Genomic DNA, 27,071 nt, shown 5'->3' on the forward strand with positions numbered 1-27,071 from the left:
CTGATGTTCAACACCTGCTTCAAGCAGGAGAATGGACTAATTGACTTCCAGAAGTCCCTTCCAATCTAAGTTATTCTATTATCTTAAGCCACAAAAATACAAAATCAGCTGTTTGATGAAGATCTCAATTCTGCAGGTAACAAAGGGATTATGGGTTTTTGAGAAACAGTTATTTTAGAAAAAAAAAAAAAAATAGAGCAGGATTGTTTGAAGCCTGAAGTGTACTTGTATTATTCTTTTTGCTGCAGTTAGCTTGTCACTGTAAAATGTCAAGGGAACAGTTCCTTTTCTAATAACAAAAGCCTCACAGCTTTCTAAACCATTGTCTCTTCAGCTGTATTTGAAACTATATGGTGAGCCAATGATTTAAATGGGAGGTTTTGCACTGATTCCAAATGCACCAGGATGGGCACGTTATATGGCTGCATAAATATCAAAAGCAGGCACAGAACTCTACAAATGCTCAATCATAAATCATTTTAAAATATTAACTGCTCTAATAATCAGCTTCTAGACTGAGCACAGACCAAAACAGCTGCTCGGTGTATTTGCTAGCTTTTATAGCTACTTTTGTTCACCTATTTTTTTTTTTAACATAAATTTTATGCTTCTAAAAAAGTTCTGATCTTTGGCCTAAGGATTTTCCCTTTTGGCTTTGAGGCTTACAAAACCAGCTAAAAATGGAATGGTGAACTTCTAGAGAGAGGCAATAAAGCTTTTAAGACTTTACACAAGGTATACATCTGTTTAATTTCCATAAATCCCTCCCACCACTTCAAATGTCCAGTTCTGTCTGAACTTCATGGGAAAGGAGCAATCCAATTGCTTTCCCCCCCATATTAATATATATAAGTGGATCTTCAATTTCTTGTTTTTCTTGTTGACTTTTTTTCTCTCTGACTATCAGAAAATGATGGATAAAGGAAAAAGGAAATAAATTTGACTCAAAAAAACCTGTTTGTTTCCCATTTTCTTCAAGGCAAGGCTTCTGGATTTGTGCTAGAGCTTTTCTATCACCAAAATAAGGAGCAAAATTGCAAGGTACAGACATTGCTACACCTGCCAGCACCTGCTTTACTAAAGAAAACCAACCAAATGAATTGTCCAAAAAGTGTCATTATTTCTGTTTTTCAGTTCTCACATGAAAAGGAAAGAATATGTGGTTACTTCTGTAATATTTGCTTTGGCAATGCCACATTGGAATGTCCCTGTCCTGGCTTGGTTTGGTCAGACCACATCTAGAGGGAAAAAACTGTCTTGAAAGACTTCCATGGGATAAGAAATTCCCTCTGCAGCCCAGCTCCACAATTGTACCATCCTGCTGTGAAAAGTTCTGCCAAAGACACAGAAACTGCATTTGGGATATTGAGAAACAGGAAATGTCATAAACCATAAAAATTCAGGCCAGCCTTGGGAATGCTCTAGCTCATACCAGAAACAGAGGAGTCACTTTGAGGTTTTTTCTTTCTTTTCTTTTTCTTTTTTTTTTTTTCCACAGAAACAGCTTTAGATTGTTTTCCTCACTCCTTTATTCAAATCCTAGCATGAAAAGAAATACTCTTATTTTAAATTACCTCTGTGGGTGTAATGATGTGACAAAAGAAGTAAGGAAGAGGATTTGTAAGAATTGTTCCTATGACATTTTTTAAGCTTACATCAAAACCATTAAGTACAATATTAGAGTTACTTTTGAATAAAAAGATTTTGTCAGAGCTGCTGAGGATACTCCAAGTTTTACTTGGATGTTAAGAAATAATAATAATCTACTGAGTTGCAGATAAGAAACTTTTCCTGCTTTATATTAACTGTGAGTTAACCTTGTCCTACCCTTCTAGCTATCAAAATTATTTTCTTTAATTATTCCACGCCTCACTGATTTAATTACAGTGTGATAAGTTGTTTCCCCACTCAGAAAGCTACTGAGAACAATTAACAGGATGGCAAGTTTGTTTTCCTTTTCGGGTTTGTTGGTTATTTTTGGAGAGAAAGAATTTCTAAATATACCAGTAACTTTAGCACTAGAAAGTGATGTGAAAACCATGAATTTACATCTACTGTAATTTTGCTGATGCTATTGGGTCTTGTCATTCTAATGCATTATGTAGGATGTTCTCATTTTATTTCCTTCTATGTCTTAAAAAAAAAAAAAAAAGCCATCCCTGTGTTTCTGACAAGCACTTACAACGTCAGGGAAAGCACAAACTCCCAGAAGTTTGCCAACAATATTTACTTCTTTTTCTAATATTTAGGAGACTTTTATTAAGAAGAAATTAAAATTCATCTGAAAGCCTACACAACCCTTTAGCCAATAGATGTCCAGCAATTTTTACACTGATAGTATATTTGACAACCACATTCTTCAAAACAATTTCCAATTAGGAAAGTGTGCTGGCTCAGCCAGGACAGGTTCCATCTACACCAGAAGCTGTCAGCTGCCATCACTGACAAGGGTCAACATTCTAAAAATTTGCAGCAAAATATTTCTTATTTAATGCACAACTTAGAAGCTAAAAAAAAAAAAAAGATTCATTTTTTCGTTGTCATTTTATGGGGTTTGTTCCTTAGTTTATTTTTAAGTGTGTTGTTAGAACAGTTTAAACAAACCAACCAGACTGGATATTTGATTTTGGATAAAACACAGTAAAATTAACATGAAGTTTACCAGTGTTGCCATAATTCTCCATTTACATCCCTGCACAGGATGAGGATCTTTTCTCCAATAGATTAGTCCCATGAAAAAACAATAAAACATGTTCACTTCTAAAAACTTCAGTACATAAAGACACACTGGAGTATCCTTCTTCAGGTTCATTTTTTTCAACATTTCACGTGTACTGTCAGAAAATACAACTCAGAGAAGCGGCACAGCAAGAGCAGAGTGCTCTAAAGCTTTTCTTACAAATTTCCTCTTGCTCCCAAATCCTTTGGGTGTCTTCATGTCACACTCAGAGCTGCCACCACACACCTACACAGGAGCTCGCTGACTTCAGGACTAATTTGGCAATCACATTCAATATGTGAATATAATACAACAAAAAGCTCTGGGGGAAACCACAGCTGTACATGCTGTTGTCTTATATTTTCCCTCAGAAAAATCTCTCTGTTCTTTGCTTGAATGGCCACAGGACATAAATATTAAACCAAAATCTTCAGGATAAGAAGTCGTACTGACATGATGATTTCTGACAGGAACGCTACACCTGTTACTTGCAAAAAAAAAATAAAATAAAAAAGAAATTAAAACAAAAAAGCAACATCACTTAAAGCCCATTGCTGTTCATGGGCTATAGATTCACCTGGGATTTTGATAGCCCCCACTTTTTGCAGCAATCTCTTTGAATGTCAGAGCTAAGCATTACAAATTGTACTGCAAAGGAGGCTGGAACACATTGGATAGGACTGAGTGTTTGGAGGAGGGATTTGTCTTGCTATTCTAAGCAGTGATTTTGTAGAGTAGCTGGAAACAATCTACCAAAGGTGGGACTGTATGGTTTTTTCAAGCTAGTGAGCCCAAAGTTCTATTACCCAATAACTCAGCTAATTTGTGATAAGAACCAATGCAAAGCACTTGTGTGCTAACTAACAAATCCTAAAAACAAAGTGAAAAAATGAAGCAAAGTAAAAAACCCTTATTGAGCTGCAATTTATTTCTGCTTAAGGTCTCTGCAACCTGTATAACACTTACCCACTTGCACAAGGAACTTAAATATTTAATTTCTTTAGGTGTTCAAACCATGCCCCTTTTGCCAGCCTGTTTTACCTGATGTGGCAGGGTGGGGAAGAAAACCAACCACACAGGCAAAAGCCACATCTCAAACCCTCACAGATGTTCCTTCACCTGTCCCCAAGTTCCCTACCTGACTTGAGGTCACTGCTCATTTTAATAATAATAATTTTGCCATGATTGCAAAGCCCACGTGGCCAGCTGAGACACAGCAAAAGCATATTTTCCCTTTTACAGCATTGCTTTTAATCTTTATATTCTCCTCCTCACTTGAGTCACCTTCTCCCACTCCAGGTTGGGGCAGTAAAAAAAGAGCCACCACTTTTTTTATATACTAAAAAAGAAAAAAAACCTAGAAGAATAAAAATTTAAACATGACCATAAGCGCCAAGTTAATGAAGCTAGAAAAAAATCCCAAAATTTTAGAAAAATTATTCTACCTTTTTAATATTTATAAAGTATGAAGTAAAAGAATTTGAAGATAAAACAAAAAATAACAGAGCTGTCATTCTCCTACTATTTTTTAAAAAGCTGACAACTAATAATATATTGAAATTATGTTTAAATGAGTAAGTTATTTGCTTGCACAGAAAAAAAATGTATTTATCAAAAGCAATATCCTAACAAAGCCCACCCATTCCTCAAATACTGATTAGTGGATAGTCAATAGCAGGAATCTAGATTGGAATAAAGTATTTGATTTGTTTTCAAATCTGAAAAAAAATCTTCAATTTGAATTGACAGGAAGCTGAAGGTGAATGCCACAATTAATGGAATGAATTAACACCCACTGAAACAAAGATAACTTAATTTAATATTAAAATGCTTAATACTGCTCCTTAAAAGAGACTTTACTGTTATGAATGTATTTCCCTGAGGAAGTTTTTGATGCAATGTCTTTAGTACTCGAGGTTGAGTGGAGCTGGAGCCATCAGAAGAGACTTGTCAGTTCTTTAGTGCAGCTGAGACACAGATCTCATCTGTCAAGAATTAATGCCTGAAACAACTGAATCTCCTCTACCTGGGCTGCTCTGAGAGCTCTGTCTGACAGCTGGGACTGCACAGCCTACTGAACATTCAGCCACATCATGCCAGGAGGTGCTGGGGGCTCGTCTGAAAGACAGGGAAATCAAGAAAATAGAGGACCAATAACAACGTTGTTATTGGTAACTCTTCCCTTTCCCTCAATCTGAAGGGGCACTGTATTGGGAAGAAGGCAAATTCAAATTGTATTTAAGAAACAGCTGAAAGACCACCCTGCTCATGAAACACATAATTATGAAAGACAGATCAAATTAATCCATGAAATTCTTCTGCATTATTAGGGTTGTTTTCAGCAAGCTTCTCCATTGTTTAACTCCTGCTCCTGGCTAAGAACAGTGTTAGAGCAGCGCCTCGAGCTCACACAAATGTTCTCCTTGCCAAAAATTCCTTGCAGTAGGCATTTCTAGCAAACATTGTTGCCAAACTTTGGTACGCAGGTTTTTGGAGAATGCAATGGGAGGGAACTTGTACATCAGGGTCTTCCCACTTCAGCCCTAAAGATGCCAAAATCATACAACCTTCTCATGTCTGATTAGCTGCCAACACCAGTGGCACTGACTGCACTTTGGCTACAGCAGAGCAAGCAAATGATGGAGAAAGAAGAATTGCTAAACACATAAAAATCAAAAAAATACTCTCAGGGATAAGGAAACAGAAGTATTGAAGGGTACAGAAACAGATTAGGTAATGGATCAAAAATTGCCCAAGACATGCACAGGAAGGGTGAGAACCAAGCCCAGGCATATCTCCTTTCTGCAGCGGTGGATTGTCAGACTGTGGGTGTGATTATATTTAAATTATAAATATTAACCCCCCCTAAATCACTCTGGGGCAATGAAGCTCCTTGGAAGATTGTGATTCCTTTTCACGGTGATTTTCTGCATTTTCTGCACAACAACATGCAGCAGCAGGGGTAGGAAACAAACCCTACAGTCTCAAGAAGCTTTTTGCCTCAGTGGGGTTCCTGAGGTCTCGTTGATCCGGATAAAGGTCAGCATTTTATAGGGGAAGTGATTACAACTGTGCTTAGAGGAGCAGGGATTAAGCAAAAGATCCAGGGTCTGCATCTCCCCCAGTCACAGGGACAAGGAGAGCACATGAATAAGACTATTAAAGGAGCATTGTGAACAGTAGCAAGCAGTAATGACAGGGATTAGAGTGATAAATCACCCTTTATATTGAGAAGCAGGCATAGACTAGGTACTGGAATTCATCCCTACCACATTTTATTTGGAACAAAAGTGCGGTTAATGAGATTCTTAACTTCATTAGAAACTCCAAGAGGGAGATGTTTTAATGTGGATAATTGAGATACACCAAATGTGATTAGAGATACAGGATGAAATAGAGATTTCATTGTTCAGAATTTGTGGAGAAAAGCCAGAATTCTACTTCAAGCACCTGTATGGGAAACAGGTGAATCCCTTATGGGTTTGAGATTGACAACCAAGCAGTGCCATCTAAACATTTCCAAATGTTGGTCTAGGCTTTGAAACTGAAGCAGCAAGAAAAACAAATTTCCTGAACTTCTAGACAAAAATATAAGGTGATTTTGTCTATTATAGTGGAGAGTCATTTGTTCCCACCAAACATTCAAACTGCAAGAGACAGAAAAAAATGCTTTGAAAACTAAAACCATAAAATTTCCAGATATACTGATGTGGAGGATGTTTTGAAAACCTAGATGTGTCCCACAGTCTTGTGCTTCTGTTAGGTGACACCTGACTGACCTTCTCCTGAAATCAATTACCAACTTCACTTTCACTTAATCAGAAGGGAATTGCAGCCTGAATTTCTTATGAGGCATGAGTGGCCACTGGAAAACCAGAAAATTATAAGGACAGCACTTAGAACTTTATTCTCACTGAGCCAAGTTGCTTACTGAAAAAGACAATGCAGACAACACATATTCAAGTACCTGTCAGATTTGCCTCCTCTTCAGTTTAGCTTTATTTTACTTACTTGCCTGAACATATTTACATTTTGTGAGTAGAATTGTGTGGCAGAAATACAGATTACTATAACAAAACCAGGAAGAATGATAACTATTTGCATTTCTTTCCCATATTGAAGACAATGTTTTGGCCACAATTAATTCAGAGAAATTAGATAAATGCCTTTCGTTAATATTTTACTGTCTAAATTAAACCTGATGAGCAAGACAACTTCTTTATTAGCAATCATGAGATGGTGGTGCCTCGCTACCTTTGCATGTGGAACATAATTTTTATATGAGCTTCTTGTATCATCATACATCTACTTCAGCCACCATTGCCAGGCAGTTGCATCGTAAGAGAGCACAAATTTATTTCTCTGTATCTAAAACTAGCATATATTCCATTTTCAGAGAAACCTATGGCAAGAAACCGTATGACAGGTAATCTGTAAAACTGAAATGAGTTGGTTCATATTAAGGTTATCATGGGGCTCCACACACAGCAGTGAGAGAGCATCAAGCTCATTATCCCTCTAACGAGCAGAGCTCAGTCCCTCCCTAGACACAGGCCTGTAACCCAGCCCTTTCTGCAGCAAATGAAACCCAGAAACCATTAAAAAAAAAAATCAAATGTGCTTTCTGGTGCATTGCAAGACTTCAAACTACATTCTGCTGGAGCAGTGAACTGATGGAGCAACAAATCCATTTCTTCAGGAAAGCAGGGAAAAGGCGTTCAGGCTGCTGCTGTTCAGATAGCAAAGATACTTAATGCATGTCTAATGATGTAAAATGTGGGCAAAGATGGAAAAAGTGGGCACCTAATTACTGCAAGGAAAAGAAAGGATTGGCCCACCCAATTATTGGTTGAATTTAGTGTTTCAGTCCTTTCACAATAGCCCTAAAATTGTCAACCCAGGTAACAAGAAAGACAAAAGCAATCAATTCCACAGATGGTTCGTGCAAAGAACAATTCCTTTCAGAATTTCTAAAGAACTGCAATAATACAAATAGCTGCTCCTTTAAGGAAGCAAATCAGAATTGATTTTGTGGTGCTTCACGTGAAGCAAAGAGTCAAGATAAATATAGTGTTCAGGTTCTGAGAGCCTGATATTACACACTCTCCAGCTAACAAATGTAAACTCACATGAGACTTGAAAGACTGTTCACCCCAAGGAGGGATGGCCAGAATCCAGCACCCTCATTCATGCATTTGCCTTTTATACTATAATAGAGCTGTGCTTGAAACTGTAGCTGCAAAATGTGCTCTGCAGAGCTGCTCTAGATTTCTGCAGGCATGCAGACACCTCACCAAATTCTTACATCAGCCCGCTAGAAAAATTTTTCTAATGGAAATTTCATCCCATACATGCAGTGTGGCTTCTTACATTTAACTGCAGGATTACCTACATGCCCTCACAGAATACAATCTCGAAATACTAATTGTATTATGAAGAAGCAAGTGACCATTTCTGCCACGTTTATGACTAATTTAGACTTTGTAATGTCTAGGAATTACCAGTGGTTGTAGGATTGAGAACATCCACCACTAATCTACATTCTTTTTTTCTGGGTCAACAGACATTTTGAATAGTGGAGGATCTTGCTAAAGTGTTATAACAGCAGGTTTTGTTAAAGCCTCAATCACTAGGCGCAGGCTGGATAAAATAATTTGTTACTAAAACTAAAAATTACACTACTTATCTTTTTAATTACCTCCTTTCATCATTGCTGTACTCAATTTGCCCTTTGCATTCACTGATGTGCAATGAGAACACCACCCTACTACAGTGAGCAAAACATTTTTGGGCCCACTGGAGTGCTGGTTTTAATATAGAGACCAAAATCTCTTTATGTGTGACCTGCAGAAACAGTATGACATTTTGATTCATGAATAAAATACATCTTTTAAAAATGTATCACATTACATTAAAAGAAAGCCTTCAGTTCCTGACACAAGACAAATCAATTCCTTAACATGAATTATCACGCATAACTTCAGGCAGTTATAAAAAAACCCATTTCAAACATTCAGTAAAAAAAAAAAAGACAATGCTTCTGATGTCACCAATAGTGACTCTCTGTATGTTTTGAAAGGAAATCAAATTATGACTATCATTATTATTTCTATTCCTCTTCTCTCTTTGCTTCCCCTCACAAAATGACAATGGCCTTGAAGTCAAATTAAACATCTGTTTGCAAAATAAACCAGAGCTCTACTGACAGCTGCTGCCGAATGGCAAATGTCCTACAGCTGTCGGGCTCCTAAATTAACAATGATTTTCATTACAAACAGCAGACAACAAGCAAATTACAGAGCTGATTTTTTTTCCTCCATCCTACTATTTCAAATTTATGGAAATGCAGACTCTCCTAGAAACTCAGCCAGAAAGAAATCACAGCTTACTGTTTTATTTCCTCACTTGGAGGGAGTAAAAAGTCAGAGAAAATCAGATTTCAATGCAAGGTACTTCCCAGAACGTCCCTCCTGACGTGTCTTAAATCCTTTTTTGCATTTTCCTCTAGGATATGTAAATAGAATTAATAATTACTTGAGGATTCACCTTTCTCTGATGCAAATTCCGTCAATAAGTATTGGAAAAACATTTTCTTGATTTTTCCTACATCTATTTGGATTTGTTAATGCACAGGTTCAGGGGAAGCTTGATCATAGTACACACTTCTATCACCCAGTAACTTTAGCAGAAAAGGCTTGGGTGGTTCATTAAAGTCCCTTCTGCCATCACTTTTTATGGCTTCCTTATTTATCTTCTAGTCTGGGATCAGAAAGTAGGAACATTAGAAAGCACTGCGCCTCATTTTCCACTTCACAAGACTTTTTGAAGTGCACAATTTGGACACACAAGTGTCCTTAAAACAGTGTTGAGAATCTGGAAGGACCAAGGAACTTGGCGTGGATAATGGTTAGGAAATAAAAATGGAAATTTTAAATGTCCAGTGTGGCTTTGTAAAATGCCAAATTAAGATACAGGTGAATTCTGACTGGTTCTATGTTTGTGTCCACTGTTAAGCTTATTGATTAATTTTTTTTTATTGAAGTATTTCCCCACAAAGTCTGGAGAAAACACAATGATAATCAAAGATGTAACTGATATCACTGTCTTGTGATAAGGCATGTTGAATTTTTCCAGTGCCTGAATTCCTACCCCACTGCACATCAAAACACAATCTTTTTCTTTGTTACGAAACAGCTTGTTTTACAAAAAGACATTTGTGAAAAAAACAAAATTTACATGGACCAATGAAAGTAACTGCACATGCCTTCAGTTTACCACAAATTGTGCCGTGACACTAATTTTTTTTTTTTTTTAATATGAAATTATTGTAATCACTTTCAAGGTAGAGTGTAAAAAAGTTTTAAAATATTATCTTTCATAATAAAGCCATAACTACATTCCTCCTGTTGCTAGAGAAAGACCACCACCCTTCTCCTTACTCTGTTTTTCTCACTGTTTTTCTGTGGTTTTGCTCTCCTCAAGGAATAAACCCATCCTTGAGTAACAAAACCATTAAGCTGTTTTGCAACACTACATCTTTACAAACAAAACACCATATGAAAGAACCCAACTAGACTTTATAGGATTACTTTAATTATTGCACCATAAAATAGATTATCTAGAAGAACACAAAATTATAAGCAAATCCATTTTTAATGCTTTCCAAATTCACATGCTCCCACTGTGAAGTTAAAGGAACAATATTAAACCTGTGAGAAAATGAAAGTGAAATGGCTTTAGATTTTAAATGTAGATGTGTCAGTAGATCCAGGGGGCTGCTACCAAAAATATTGAGATAAAATATGAGTTTTTACACCTAATAGTAGAGCTGATATAAATATAGAAGCTATATAAACATGCAGGTTTCTCTTTCTTCCTAACACAAGTAAACTCTCTGTATGTGTTTCATCTATGAAATAAAATGCAGGGTTCTAAGTTAGTTTCACTTAAAAGTTTAAACTTTTGTCCTTTTTGTTTAAAAAGTAATAAAATTGCTGGATGAAGAAAATATTTAATTTATTTTTAAGGAACCAGGATGGCAATAGAAGCTTTTCTATCCTGCAGTGGTTTATAAAGAGCCACTGGCCACTAGCTGCTCTTGAGAAAACAGAAAAAAAAAATAAAAAATGAGTTGAGCAGTACATAATAACCCAGCGTTGAACCCAATGGACCCAAATCTATTCATTCCCAATCCATGCCCCTGGCCATTTAAAGCTGAGCACATTTCTGATACATCTCCTAAAAGTGAAAAATGGAGGCACACCAAAAGGATCTCATATGGAAAATGGCACATTTTCTATCTCTCAGACGTTGCATTTTTTCTCTGGACTGTTAAGATGCACAGAGATATCTTAGATTGCTATCTTTATTGTGCAGAAATTCCTAAAAGGTCCATATAAAATATTCTATTTAAGCTGTGAAATATTAAGCTATACTGCTACTATTTCTATCAAAAATGAAGATCAGAAGATGCTGTTATGTGGTAGTTAACTGGAAGATAAAGATTTTGATTTTTTTAAAAAAATAGTAGTACAGAAATTAAAAAAAAAAAAATCTCTGCATGCAGAAGGCTCATTGATTCTACTAGGAAAAAGAATGAAGTTATTTATAACATGAAAACTTGTATCTTCTGTTGTTCCACAAACAGAGCTCTTTCCAGGCAAGCAGGGCAGGTTGGTCTTTCTTTTTCCTTGGCTGTTGTATTTACTCATAATTTACTCTGTCAGTAAATGCTTTACAGCTCAATTGTTCCACTGTTACTACTCCAATAAACAGGTAAAACTGTTGACATGAAGTGTCTGCACAATCTGAGAGGATGAATGGAAAAGACAGAATAACAAATTTGATACCTGATTCAAACAAGCAGGGTTTCTGTGTTGCTGGGTTTTTTTACATTTGGAAAATTTAGAGGCACGATTTTATAGTGAATTTCTCACAGCTCGTCAGCTGTGTGCCTGTTGTACTCTTCTGCTTCAACAAAGCAGCCCAACAAATCAAGAAAAATCCTATGTATTGGGGGAAGTAGGCCCTAGCAAAGAAAAGGAAATGTTTTAGTGATGAAAACATCAGAGAATCTACTTAGAGGACTATGGGGATTTTTGAAGGAGTTTTGAATGAGTTAGAGACAGGACCTCTGAGTTATTTTTGATAATGTGGTTTACTTTCTTATCTTCTGCACAGGCAGGAAGGGTGAGTTTGGCTCACATCTTCACTGCAGGGTTCAGAAGGCCACAAGACCTCTAGTTACAGGACCTTTTAAGGAGTTATTGACCAATAAAACACCGCTAACAAGGATATTTATGGTTTTGACCCAATCCTTCAATATTTCATCTTATGGAATCATGCTACAGTATAAGCTTTCTTAGCCAATCATGTTATGGCACACAAACCCACAGTGCTGCATTCTAAACTGCTTGTTTACCTTTGTAGCTACTTTTATTTCTATATCTTAAACTCTAAAACTCCAAACTTTCCTTTACTTAGCTTAACGTGTCTCTGCTTTAAACTATAAATCCACATTCTCGCTTCTAGCACCTCAGTTTGGGAGCCTTTTCCAAGGTCTCAGATCAAATCCTGGGTTTAATTCTAAGCTTTGGCTTCCAGGCCCAAGGTCCTGAAAGTTCCTTGAGTTCCTTGCATTTTGGATTCCAACCAAGAACTTCATCACCTTAGGCAAGTAACCTGAATAAATTCAAACCGTGCCCAATTTCTCTTCCCTGTGCCAGCTCATGGATATTGATGAGGGATTTAGGACAAGCATGAAAAGTTGCAAACAAATTTTTCAGCTGTAACTGCACATATATATATACATGCACCTACATATATATATATATATATATTCTTTATTGTTTTTAAATTCAACTCTGTGATCATCTATCAGACATTTTTATATGACTGGCAACAGTTTCAGAAGCACTGCAGCTTCCACCCATGTAAAGCAGTCTGGCAACTGGAACTTCTTTCTGTTAGAGGCAAATTTATGCAATATTGGTTTTGTGGGAATCATAATAACAGCACTTTTAGTAAGAGAGATTAATTCTGAAATACACTTTTATTCTGAGCACCTCAGTTTGGCCTTCCTCATAAAGACTCCTCTTAACACAGGAGTTAATTATTTGATCACATATTAATTTACACACCACAAAGCTGTTCTTGTGAATTTTGGGCCTTGTTATCCAGGTGCCTCATGCTCTGTTTCTGGCCCAGGGATCTCAACCTGAGTTTTGAGTGTAGAGAAGAGATTTGGCTGCACACCAAGACAGTTTCAGGATGTAGATGCAGTTATGAACTCCTGAGGTTTTATGACATTTGGTTCTTTTTTTAGTCTCTCCTACAACACATTTCAGCACAGTGTTTACTCAGAGTGACAGGCCAAGTGACCTGAATGAATAGAATGCTTGAAGTTACAAGAAACCAAAAGGTAAATGTTCAAAAACTGGAGTTCATTCACCCTCAGAGCTTTGAAGCTTGAGAGGAAGAGAATGGGCAGAACCCACAAGGAGGTTGGAAACTGAGTGTTATATTCAAGGCCCAGAGCCATGGACTGGAACTGAATTTGTCTTCATGGATATGACAGCTTTGCTCCAGCAGCACATCTAAAAGATTTTGCTTGATATACACTAAATATGCCATAGTTTTTATTTAGAAGGCTGCAATTCTTTAAAATTCCTCTGCTCTCTCATTACATGCAAACAAGAGCCAGTGTAATTAAAATCATGACGATAATTACATATTCAGGAAAACAAGAAGCTCCACACTTTTCCTCAAGAACTATAAAACATTTCCCTAGAGATACCTAAGAACACATTTCCAGAAACAAACAGCAGAGACACTACGATGAACCCAGTGCATTTCTGCAAGTGCTAATGGTAATAAACAGTATTTACAGACAGCAGATTTTAATTTGTTGGTTGTTTAAGCACGATATGTACAGCAGAAATAAATAACTTGTCTGCAGGAACTTTTGCTGCATTTATCATACAAGTCACATGAGCTGTCTAAGAACCCAGTTAGTTCAAGAGCCAATTGCAAACTGTGGTTTCTTCTCTAAATGGTAAATTGAATATAACTTATCTGCATGTGGCCATCATTTACTGCATTTAACTATTAATCTCAGCCTCAGTAGCAAATGCTAAAGGAGGAGAAGATAATTATCATCTCACAGTGCTTGACTCTTCATGAGATCTCCACCAGCTGACAGATTTACTCAGTTTGGATATTAACAAGATCCTCCCTACCATGAAATTTTAATATGTGACAAGCTAAGAACTTGAACAAATTTTCTTCACTCTTGTGTTCTATCACAGAATTCTAAAGGACTTGCAGAAAAGTGTTTGTTCTGTATTTCCCACAAATTACCTGGGTCAGACCTTTACCCACCTGCTCAGTACCACACTCAGCTGAGACACTGTCTTGAGGAAAACAGAGAACCAGCTGAATCTAGGGATCAAAGCAACCTAAAAGAGGTGATTTTCCATCACTGCTAAGAAGCTTTCAATAAATATTTATTGTCCTTTTTTTTGGTCAATGGGACAAATCACTATTTGAATTCCATACTTTATACTTTCCTTGTTTAACAAAATAAATTTCCATTACTTAGAAGTTTTTTTACAGAATTAAGCACAGCCTCTGAATATTATTTGTCTGATTAAAAAAAATGCATGTGTATTGTTCTACTTTTTACTGAAAGTAGAATATGCTAAACCAAGCATGAAAATTTATATGAAGAAAAAAAGGTGTTTTTTAAAACAGTTTTCACTCACTTCAACAAAATATTAAAACAGATTGACCGAGACAGGGTTCAAAACCCTGAAAATTTCTCTACTTCTCTACTTGCTCTACTTCTTGTGATGATATAAACACCACCAGGCTCTGCCACTGCTCTATTGTTTATGTAATTATTTCCTGTATTTCTGCACATTGCAAAAATAAACTTTTCTCAAGAAAGTTTTAACAGTAGGTTTTCAAAGATCCTAGAAAGCAAATGCATTCTGAAGAGCTCAGAAACCTAGTAAGTGAAGTTTAAAACAGAAACTTTTATCAGAAGATGAAGGAACGACCTGGCCCTCCCATCTGGACGTGTGACATGTTGGTGTGCAGTCGACCACAATAAACAAGGGGAAGAAAATAGGGAGAGAAAGAGGTTGCACTGTGAACATGGAAACAAGTAGATTGTGCATAGCCTGACAACTTGGAAGGTCCAAATAGACAAAAAGGAAAGAGGGCTTAAAGCTTGAGGGTCTCCCAAGCAATGTGTAAAATAAAAGTCTTTTATCTTCAGTGAGACTCAAGCACAAGTCTATGGATAAATGGAGCCTCAGCCATTGTTTGCCACCCAGAAGCACATTTAGTGCTGGCAGTTTCAGTAGAGTCCAGAAGGATTCAAACCTTTAGGGTATTTCACTGTCACCTCTTGTTGGGAATAAAGAAAATGCATTAATTATTCTCAACTAAACAATTGCAGTACAACATCATATGTCAATCCATTTTCTTCTTTTTTCTCCTCGCAATTCTAAGTCTTTACACAGAGAGAGATGTTTTAGTAAGCAAGGTAGCGACAATAAGTCAAATTCAAATATGTTTTTTCCCCTAAACTTTGAATTTTGCAGTCACCCAGAAATTTAGCCTTACACACAGACGTGCACATGTCAAATGATTTAGGATCCCTTGCTGGACCCTACAGCTACAGATTCCCATTTATCTGTGTCATTTTGTGCTTGTACAGCCACACTGATCACATGCACTATGCCTAGAAAGAGCTGGGAAGGCGCCCCCCAAATCTGAGCAAGCCTTTCCACCACAGCTACCAGATAAATTATAAACTGCAGATAAATAGATGTTCCCAAACCTCACTACTTGTTCAGGAAAAGCTTTCTGGAAGACTACTTAGTTATGTCACTAAAAAAAAAAAAAAAAAAAAAAAAAAAAAAAAAAAAAAAAAAAAAAAAATCGCATTATTTGGCACTTAAACTGTAATAAGTTTTTGTGGATCAGTTGCGTTTAACTTCTGACTGCATTTAACTTTTCAATATATTGAAGTCAGCAGATCAGGGCATAGGGAAAAAGTAAATCCTCGTGATCCAGGCTCCAAAATGCTGCCATTCTGTTTTGGAAATTCTAAAACAAAGTTATCATACTCTGCAAGGATTGAAACAGACATGTATTGACAATTTAAAAATATTTTCACTTCCATCACATACAGAAGAAATTAAAATACAGAGGGTTTGTTTCTCATAGAGTTCAAGGTTTCAGAATTTTTCCATGATGAGTTTGGACTTAACTTTTAAAAACAATATTTGCTTTTAGATTTTTTCTTTTAGCATCTAGAATAATTATGAAGTAATTATTTCTAATGCTGATGTTCCAGTAATTATTTCCAAATAATTCAGAAAATTTCCATTCTATTCTATGGGAGCGGACCACAAAGAAGGTTTGTGAAGAAGGCTGACTACAAACTCTAACTCAGATGCCACCAAATCTTTACATGCAAAAGAGAAAATGTAAAAGTTGTTAATGCCAGGAGTGATTGCTATGCATGGGCCCGTGGAGGGCTGCACTGCAGCACAAACAAATGCCACATTATGAGGTTAATTTCTGGCATCAGCAACTCTTAAAAATGGTCATTCTTTCTTTAAACAGTTCTGAGCTGTTCCTTACCTTCCGAGGTCAACAAAGCATTCACTGGGAGGAAGCTCCTATTCCTCATTTAATTTCTCCTGAGATGTACTTAACAACTTCCTTCCGCTTTTCAGCAGCACACACACACAAAGACACCCCCAGCACTCTGTAAAGAGGTGGTCATAAACACCAACATTTTTCCTTTTCCTGCATTTCCAAGCTGCTCTTTTGTTTTCCCAAATGGGCTATGGGAACTGGTACCAGTCAGCTAATCTGGCTCTTCGCTGGCACTTGGGTGTTTTGCTGGCACTACTGATGCACATCCAGCAGCCTGAGAAGGTTGTAAACCACTGCTTCCCTCTGCACACTCTTTGAGGCAGTGGAAGTTTCATACTTTCATGTGCAGAACATTAGAACTGCAGTTCTGACTGTTACATTCTGTAGCCCCTCTTGACTTTTCTGCAAGAATTCGAGTACTTCACAGAAAAAAAGCTCAGTGTTGAACATCCAGCAAGACCTGACTAACAACAAGGAGAGAGAAGAAAGCCTTATCAAGATCCTGCAGTTGGTGGTACTTTACTGCATGCCTTCTCTGACAAGACCTGAACTGACTTCAGCCACAGTTGTTTTAAGTTTCAGTGAGAAAAACACAGATCTTAATTTTTTTTTTTTTTTTGTAATGGCAATTCTATTTAGGACAGTAATGAAGAAAAAAATCCATCACCTTGTGTTGTTGAATATCATTACTGGATTAAAGTTTAAATCTTGTCTCTTTAAAAAGCCACATAAAGCATCATCAACTTATTATTAATTTACTTAAATAGCAAGTGCCTCAAGCAATATTGGTTATACAGCTAAGGGGGGGTCAGTCCTGGGGGGAAGACCAAAGAGCTTTACTGATAAAAAGCTCAGCAACATTCAAGGAATCTTCTGGATTGCCAAAAGAACACTCGAAAAATTCCATCTATAAGCAAAACTTATTTCCAAGTTTTATTACAGCCTAATGTACACTTGTCAGTACCAAGCTTAAGAAAAGACTGTCAGTGTATTCTTGAGCTGCTTTAGTACACGCTAAACCAGGGGATTCTTAAAATTATCATGCTGAAACTAAGAAGCAGCAAGTAAAAGCACACTGCCAAAGGTTTGAGACTGTTCCACAGCCAGAGCTGAGACTAGACAGCCCTCAGAGATGTGGAAGAGGACAGTGTCTGTCTCGTGCCCATCAGCAGGAGAAGTGAAGCAGAGTTTGAAAGGAAAGCAGCCACAGACCATTTTTGCTGGTGGCAATTTCACAGCCTGTCCAGAAATCAATTGCAATTCCGATAAAACACTTTCCTGAATTGGTCTGAACTGTCTTCAGCACAACCTTTGTGACAGCATTTCCTTAAAAGCCTAAAAGTCACCATCCCCAGCACTGAAAAGCCTCTTTGAAATACTTTGGTCTGCTGCAGGGCACATCTTAGCAATTTTTAAGGCTTCTCTCAGACATGGATTCAAAGCAAGCAAAGAAATCCCAATTGTCCATGAATATTTGACCAATCTGTCCAATTAAATACAGCTAACAAAGTCTTAAGAGCAAGGACAGCATTTCTCTGGCACTCTTTAGCTCTACAGACCAATGAGCGACCCTAAATCAAAGTGAAGATACATAAAGTTATCTTTATTTTCTGCTTGAAAAGCATGATTCCACATGAGAGTGTGTAATAATAGTAAAATATCAGTAAATGATCACTAGGTCTAAAATGAAAGCATTCACCTCTAAACAAATAGATCTGTTTTTCCTGATACAGGTCAGTTCAGACAATCATGACTTTGCAGAATGTTCCTATTATCCATCTCAGCTAAGAGCACGTTTCTTACCCACCAGAGGAATGCAATTTTGATCTTAAAAATTAAGAACTTTTAGGGTTTTTCTTTAATGTGAAACTAAAGGCTAACAAGCTCAATTAAGGTTGCTGACTCAATGGTTATTGAAGGCCTGGGGCTCCTTTTGAATATTTAGGCTTTAAATTGCTAACGTTTCACTCTGCAAGTAGAACTAAACTTGGTCAAACGTGTCCAAGGAGAAAAAAAGAATTAAGAACTCCATTGGTTCCAATAAATATTCAGCTTATTAACTGAATTTTACTTTAATATGCCTTAAAATACTTACTTCAGGATGACACAGCCTGTCCCAGTGGGAGGAGCTGTCCAAAACACCTGGATGCGTGTCCTCCTTCTGGGTGTGCTCTCAGTCACAGCAACGGGACAATTGCTCATGAACTGGGTTTCTTCTTCATCTATGATCTAGGGAAACATAAAAAGAGGAAAGGAAAAAAGATAAGGACGTGCTTGGCCAACAGCTTTCATGTGTGTTTTGTCAGTTTGTGTTTCCTTTGAGTGGAATATTTATAATTCTCTCTGCTCAGTGCAGCACTATTTCGGTGAATTTATGTAGAACATGCAGGTTGATTTGAAGACCAAAAGCTCACAAAATAAAGACAGAAGAATAAGTCAGTTCTGGGTAAAGAGAATTCAGACCTTCTAAAGCATTGATGGAAATAACCTTTTTTTTTTATGGCTCTTGATTACTGGAGGTTCCTGTAAATATTATTGAACTGAAAATAATAAAATATTCATCATTTCAGATGATTGAGATTCCATTATTTAGTCCAAACTGCAGCTATTTTTGCTTTTTTTGATTGACTGATGGTTAACAGAAAAGTTTAAACTACACAAGTCAAAAGCCAGAGAGGCAGATTTGGAACTGGTATTCCAAGGTTTTTCCTCAAAGGTGTCATGTCAAAATAGCTTTCTCACTGCCTATGTGTTTCGTGGATTGTACATTAAGCCTTCTGTTCATCAGATCTCAAAGAAATTTCATCAGAAACTGTTACGTTTTATCTGGAAACAAGCAATGCTCTGATACTGCAAAATTTCTCTTCAAAATGCTCTGTGGTCCTGTTTCATTTGATGAAGCCACAATTCACACAATATTGGGTCAACACAAAAAAAAACAACCCTGTATTTATCAATTTTTATAAATTTATAGCAAGATTCAGCTTTGAAGGGGCTTTTTCAGAATCCTGTTTCTAACACCACACACACAAACATACACTTTTACCAATTAAGAAAGAATCCAATCTTCTGGCAGTAAGCATAACATTAAACAAGTGCTTTGACAAAAAAAAAGATCCTCCTTTGCATTCTAAAAAAAAGAGAGGCAATATCTTTAATTGGGCCAGATCTTCTTTAGTGAGGGGCATCCTCGCTGTCTCACCCAAGGACACCGCCAGCATTCCCAAACATTTTTAGCCAAGCCAACAAACACTTCTGTATTTCCACGGCAGAATGAAGTGGTGCTGGCCCAGAGGAGTGCTGAGAAACTCTCTTTAGCTGGTCAATAGGGCAGTGGCTAATGAGTTTTAAATTTAAAGCCATTAATATGCCTCAGGTTTTGTAACGCTTTGTAGAATCTGTGTAAGCAAACACAATGTGCACATTTGCTGGGTTTTAATTAACAGGAAGCAGTGGGAAGTGTGGGATCCAGTGGAGGCTTAAGCTGACTGCAGAGTTTCTACTTCTGCTGGATACAATTTAATGTGTGTAACTTGAGTACCAAGAAATCCCTGACCAACAATTCAGTTTCGGCCACCGACTGTACTTATTCCATCTGCCTTATTCCTGCAACAGTGAAATAAAGAAATAAAACTGCCTACTCATCTCTCAGAAAGGTTGTCTCAATTATTCCAGGACCATATCAATTGACCTTTTATCCCTATCTCACAGCAATTCATTCGCAATCAAAACCCAATTTTGGTGGCAGCTCTGAGAAAAGAATGAGTGATTTTATACCATCTCATACACAATAAAAAACTATTGCACGTTATACAAAAGCATGAAAATTCCCATTGAAAAAGCTCTTAGGAGGTCATCAGAATATTCTCAAAAAGGACAGCTTTTCTAAAAAATGGAAATATTACAAATTACTGTACAAATTACACTGTCTCCCTTGCCAGATGCAAAGTCTTGGATAAAAACTTTAAGAATATGTTAAATCCAGGTCAAGATTATGTAATTACACGTAGGTAGGAACAGGATTGACCAGACACAAGCTATTCCACAATGACCAATGAAACTTGTTCCCAATCTAGCTGAGCCCTTGCCTGGCACACACTCCACCAAAAAATGTTTCTTCAGAAGCCCAACTGAAATGAATTGGTGCTCTCCAAGTATAAAATCACTATTTTCAGTTAACAAGACCTAAAGATCATTCCTTCAGCAGTCATCACTGTAGACTTATCCATGTGCATTTGCATATTAAGTAAATTCTTATTCCAGTTGAATCCATCCTGCTTTTTCTCCAACACTGAATGGAATCACAAGGAACCTCCAAATTAAATCCAACAACCAAAGGAAGGAGTTATGAGTAGTTATTGCAAGCCAAATTTATGACTTGCCTGCGAAAGCAGAAGCTGAAATATGTGTTTGGATTTGAGGTAGCCATTACATTGAAGCACATCCTTGTTCCACTTGCAGCAAATGAACACAGAAATGTTTTTTGCACTTCCATTGCATATCTAATTCCTGCAAATTAGCAAGTAAAGAGTTGTCTCAAGTATTTCTATAGTAAACTAATTGCAAAGTTCTGTTTGCCTTTTAGAACATGATCCTGGAAGGACAGGAAGTGGCTGAGCCCCGAGGCTACATCACGATTTCCTGCATCACTAACCATCAAAGCAGAAGGTTTATGCAATGAGTGTCTACTGGAAAACACTGTGCATAAAACCATAAGGTCTTCCAAAAAGCATTCCTTTGAAGAAAAATTGGACAGAAGCTTCCTCAGTAAAGGCTCCTAACGTTGACAGAATACAGTACAGAACTCCTAAATTAGTTGGAAAGGCTCAAATGCCACTTGATTTGAGATGAGTAAAGAAAGTAATTTTACTATATGTAATAAACACAAGAGTTTTCCAAATTCTAGGATTTCAGATAAACCATCTCAAATCTATTTGTTAAAAATAGATTTTTAACAAAAAAATAGATGGAGGGGTTCTTTCTGTATCCATGGAGGTTCAATTATTTATAAAAAGTGTCTTAGGAGTGATAAGAAGGGAATCCTGATTTATACTCTAGGATTACAAATGACATGATATTTTAGGGGGGTGGATGATATTACTACACTCCCATGCAGGAGAAAAGCAATAGTATCCTGGCCAACTTTGGGGGAAAAAAAGAGACATGTAATACAATCCTGATTTTTTTTCTGGATTCAAGTCAGACCACATAGGCGTGAAGGAAAGATTTGGCAGGGAAAAGGCACACAGATTAAAACACAGCATTTGCAAAATTATAGCTTCTAAACCCAGGTTATCTGTAATGGGAAGCCTTACATTTTCAAGAATGGGCCAGCAAATTACCCACATGTTGGACAAAAATCCTAAAACCAAAAAATAAACACTTGGCCAAAGAACCCTCAGAGGGAGGGATCTCTGTGACTTTTGAATCCACAAATGCAATGACATTAGATTTTAATATTCTAGTTAGGCTTTGGTATGGTGGTCTTTTTGTTTGTTTGTTTGGGGTGTTTTTGGGTTTGTTTTGGTGTTTTGATGGTTTTTTTGTTGTTTTGGGTTTTTTTTTTTTGTTTGCTTGGTTTGGGTCTTTTTGTTTTGTTTTGTTTTGTTTTTTTTCCCCATTATGATTGTGGTATTATTGGACCAATTTATTCCTTCAGGAAAACTAGCATAAGTCTTGAACAAGATTTTTGGAGTTAACTGGAATTCAAATGAGTGTCACAACAAGTAGAAATTGGCTGAATTTGGGTAAATCTACAAACATGAAAGTAAGGATATTACAAGGGAGAATTTACCAGCTCCAGGCATTCTGTGCTTATTCCAAAAACTGATGAGGTTGAGATCAAGTTTTGGGTGTTCCTAAAAAGCAGGACTGGATAACTGCTTAGTTGTTAAAAAAAAAAAAAAAAAAAAAGGAAAAATTGGTATTCTCAGAAGTGGAACATTTCATGCTGACTGACAAAGCTTGGTGTTTCTAGTTTCTGTAAACTATTAGTCAAATAAATTAGGCAGTTATACTCTCTATCCTTAAATTTATATCATATTGAAAAATATGTTTAAAAATTTCAAAATACCATACGTCACAAAGAAAGGGATTAGAACTGAGTACAAAAGGAGATGAAGTTACACAAATCCTCTACTGGCTTGTGTCCACTTCCTTAGTTGGAACCACTGGCTAGGACCTGCAGCACCATTCCTTGTTCTGTGGCCACATCATCACTTTCCACTCACTGAAACAGCTGCATTCTACTGGAACAATAGAATTACAGGAAAAAAAGAAAAAAAAGGACACAGCTAAAAGTTCACAAGATAAGCGTCTTTGTGGGCAGATTTCTTCTTTGGAAGAGCTAATGTGAACGTTGCAAAACTGTCTTCTCCTTGAGGAAACTTTCCAATCATAAAAAGAACATTGGGTCTGTGTAACAGCAATAATATTTGGCCTTTAGGGACTAATCTAGAACAGAGCTTATTATACGGAACGTAAAATTAATGATGCACAAAGTCAGTTCAAAAACCCTGCCTCGAAGATATGCTTCACATAGCCACATTCTCTGACTAAAGGACACAGCATTTCTCTCAGAGCCTGTGTTCAGAATCAGAAGAATCAGAACTGGGACGTTTTCTGCAGTGTCAGTAACCAGTCTTGGTGCAGACTATGGTTGAAGGCTGTACAGAGCCCCTGAGCACTGCTGGGCTCTCTGGCCATCCTTAGCAATGCACCACAAGGCTGAGGCTGCCTGACAAGGACTAGAGCTAGGATTTGATAAGGGTTAGGGTTACTCTGAAGCACTGAGAAAAGTGCAGATTTATTGAAGAAAGGCATTGCTAAAATACACCTGTAGATTATCACTGCACTCTGATAACTTCTAGCACACACTTTACATAGATCTCACGCAAAGTTGCATTTAGAAATCATATTTCATTCTGTAATCATTACCTGAAGAAAAGAATTTTTGCTACCAAGAATCTGCTGTGTTTTGCCCTTCAGTCCAAACAAACCTGAGCTCTTTTATTCCTGCAGGGCAGGCAGGGTCTGCAGGGCTGCTGCAGGGTCTGTTTCAAGGTGTAACTCAAACATGATGAATGAGCACAGACTGTTGTGAGTTCAGGCAGTTTTCATCTAAGTAGTCACTAAGAGTGGACTGAAGGTCCAAAGTTTCATCTTTGTTTCCCATGAAGTTTCCTCCTTGACTACAACTCTAACATCTCTATGAAAACAGTTTGGTAAATTGACTTTATCAGACTCTATTACTGGGGAGGGGGGGTTGGAAGATAATCCAGCTTTTCCCAGATAATATTATTTTTATCATCTCTAACAGAGGAACTATACCAGACACAGAAAGATGTCATTATCCTCATAGCTATAAATCACGTTGGGTTCTATCAGTAATTTTCTTTAAGTAGTTATTTTGACTAAGGGAAATGCTTTCCTTTCATAATAAAAAAGCAATTTGCAAACACTAATTTCCAGCAGGGGAAGGACAAAATCTTTACAAATTCTACCATCTTTTGAAATCCCTTCAAATATTCTAGCTCCTTCACACATCCAGTGCCCTCCAACAACGCTCACCAGAAACTGGGAATTATTTTGAACGCTAAATTTGCTTTTCACACCTTGGCACACAAAGACCCAAAGTGCCCCAGCTGGCTCTTGCCAAAGAGAATACCCTGGAAGGAGCATCAGAACATACAAATTACTCACAGCACCAGGGGCACCAGCACCAGGAAATTGTGCAGAGGAACTCCGTGTGATGTTTTGTACAAAAGCAACGAGTCACTCTGTGCCTTGCATGACAAATGGCTTCACTTCATTTCCACTATCTGGTATCCAGTCTACACAGCAGATTCCGAGTATTTGAAATTATGTATATGGACTCAGGGAAAGACTGAAGATTTTATTTCAGAGAAACAGGACTTTTGGCCCACTTAGATGTACAATTTAATCAAGTTAAATCTAGAGTAAATTTACTGAGGTCAGACTCTGTGCTGACCAATTCAAACACATTAATCTGTGGGATACAGGTGTTTTTCATTATATTCAGGCAGTAGCTAAAGAAATGGGTTTGCTTTTCTATGAAATGAAAGGGGGTTTTATGGTCTAAGCATAGTTTAAATTAGGAAGCATGAAATAGCAGATGAAAACAGAGTAAATTTTATGAATCTAAAACGAAAATGAAGAGATTTTACTCCCAAAACTCTGTTCCAAGGATTAGGAAGCAGAGCTGTCCCACTGCAGCCTTAAAACAGATTCATAACCAGCGAGGATGATGTGGACACCAATGAAAGCTGTGCTGTGATGACCCTTAGCAGCCCCCTGGGAACAGAGTCAGCATTAGTCAGAGCAATCCTCTGGCCAATCCAAAATAGCAGCTACAGGGAATTAAATCCAATATTGAAAAAAAAAAAAATATATATGGAGCACATACAGGGCTCTCACTGGCTCTCACGGATTTCTTATTTCTGTCTTCCATGTAATGGAGAGACCAGAGTGCCAACAGTTCTTTCAAGATGACAAAACTAACACACTCATTTCAGATGAGAATTATAACCACAATAAACCTCAGCAAAGATCCATGCAGGGTTCTCTGTGTGGAATACTTCCACAGAGACATTATTTATGCTCAGTGTTCAGTTGTCATACTATTTCAGCATGAACATTATTTATTTGGCAAAAAAAATAGCCACTACTCCAAATCTGGTAAAAAATAGCTTTTGATAGATGATGTCTCAAGTGCTTTAGCCTGGAAGAGAAACATTGCTTGCTGAAGGGGATACTGTATAGAAACCAACAACTTTTGCATAAAAATCACTTGAAAGAAGTAAAAGTTAAAGGATTTTGTATATTTCTTGTTCAGTCTGTACAGTTAGGATGTTTCATTCAAGTCTATAATACACACATTTTTCTGGAAAGAGAGAAAACTGCTGTTAATTCCTAAATGTATTTCCCACCACTATATCCAGATATATGGAACGCAATTAGCTACCTCATATTAAAGAGCACCTTCTAATCTGATTTTCTAGACAGATAAAAAAGCTTTGGGAAATTGTTTAAGGAACAAAATGCTTCTGCAGCCTCATAAAAGAAAGTGATAGAAAGCAAAGCAAAACCCTTGACTGGAAGTGAGACGTGACTTGGATTGCTGAGCAACCCTTGCCAAACCACTTCGGTGTAGGCTGTGAAGCAGGGATGCAGACACTGAGCTCCTTTTGCAAACCAATATACTAAATGCTCTGTGATAACTTACTTATTATCCTTAACAGCTTGTCACACCTGCAATTGTTCTCAGGCTTCATAAACAGGAGTTCTTTGGGAAGAGATTAAATCTGAGATTCCAGACCTTCAGCCTCTTCTGCGATGCGCCAATTGCTCAAATTAAATGGAAAAGTAGCTTAGAGAGTCAACTAGAATTTAAGCCAGGGAAATCCATGGAAGACATAAAGTTGGAGTGGCCCCCTGTGTACCAAGCCTTTGTCTCACTTTCGTGGAAAGAACAGCCAAATTCTATCAAAGATCTCCCAGCTTGGTGCATTGATGCTCACAGAACCCAGGAAGCAGAACAAAAATAAATCTGGCAGAGCTGCATTTTGAGGACTGCATCTTCTACACCAGAGCACTTTTTCAGTGTTTCCAGGGATTGTGGCATGGTTCATTTAAAAGGAAATTTAAATAGTGCTAAAAAAAAAAAAAAAAAAAAAAGAACCTTAGTTTGTGAAAAATTTGTTTATATTTTCATTTGGCTGCACAGCAGGATCAGAAGACAAAACTTATTTAGTTATTTCTCTTATTTATCCTGCAAAAAGCTGAGACATTCTATTCGAGTGTGCTCTGGGACCAGCATTGAAGACTCTGCTTGGGAGATGGAAGGTGCAGCTTCACAAATCCGTTCTGAATTAGGCTGTTCACTGTCAGTGCAAGGTTTTACACAATGAGAAGCCTTCAGCCAGTCTCTTTTCTGAGCTGTTCTACCTCACATAGGTCCTGAACCAAGGGAAAGCACTGGCTTGGCAGTCAGGTAATGGAAAGCACTGATGTGTCTCCAACTCTGTGCTCTGTTTATTTTGATGACTTTCCCCCCAAGTTACAGAGCCAGCCTCGTCCCTGCTGGTCTAGTGAAGTGTTTTACTCATTTTACAAAGCAGAGGCATGCAACACAAGAGGCTGAGTGAAATCTGTCCTGAAGGAGACTGGTGCTGTGTGGAGAAGCATCTTTTAGGGTACAAACCTCTCTGGTGCAGTCTGTGTTCTAATGGCTCACTCACCTGAACCTTCTCCTCCCCACACAGGTATAAATCCTTCTCCAATTCATGCTGGATGTCTGCTTCAACCTGGAAATTATATCTGGATGAAAAGTTTTCCCACCCCCCAAAAAATGGTGAAAATCTATATAATCTATTAAAAAGGTTAAAATGTTGGTGTTTCTTTCTGGGGACACAAGAGACCAAAATGTTTCCCCAGAATATTAAGAATTCCTTCTAGCATTGGCTTGCTAGTCCAGGACTGCAATTGCATCAGCTCTAAGAGTGCTAACACAGAACTTTTAAAAATGTTCAATCAAAAAACAAATCACAGAACTCCTTTTTGCATTTATTTCTGATCACCACATATGACCTTGTTTGAGAGGGGACAAAACAGGGCTCTGAGCTTCCTCCCCAGACCTGGCCTTCTGTGTTGTCTTGAA

General features: G+C 37.4%; 1 protein-coding gene across 1 annotated transcript in view; it reads right to left on the minus strand.

The window, feature by feature from the left end:
- Window positions 1-27,071, minus strand: part of SPON1 (spondin 1) — a 181,895-nt gene that overhangs the window by 129,024 nt on the left and 25,800 nt on the right. Inside the window, exon 3 of the mRNA XM_053981102.1 lies at window positions 18,489-18,622. Coding sequence (XP_053837077.1) covers window positions 18,489-18,622 — 134 coding nt within the window. The remainder of the gene's footprint in view (window positions 1-18,488; window positions 18,623-27,071) is intronic.

Source organism: Vidua macroura, chromosome 6, assembly GCF_024509145.1.
Source record: "Vidua macroura isolate BioBank_ID:100142 chromosome 6, ASM2450914v1, whole genome shotgun sequence".
NCBI lineage: Eukaryota > Metazoa > Chordata > Aves > Passeriformes > Viduidae > Vidua > Vidua macroura.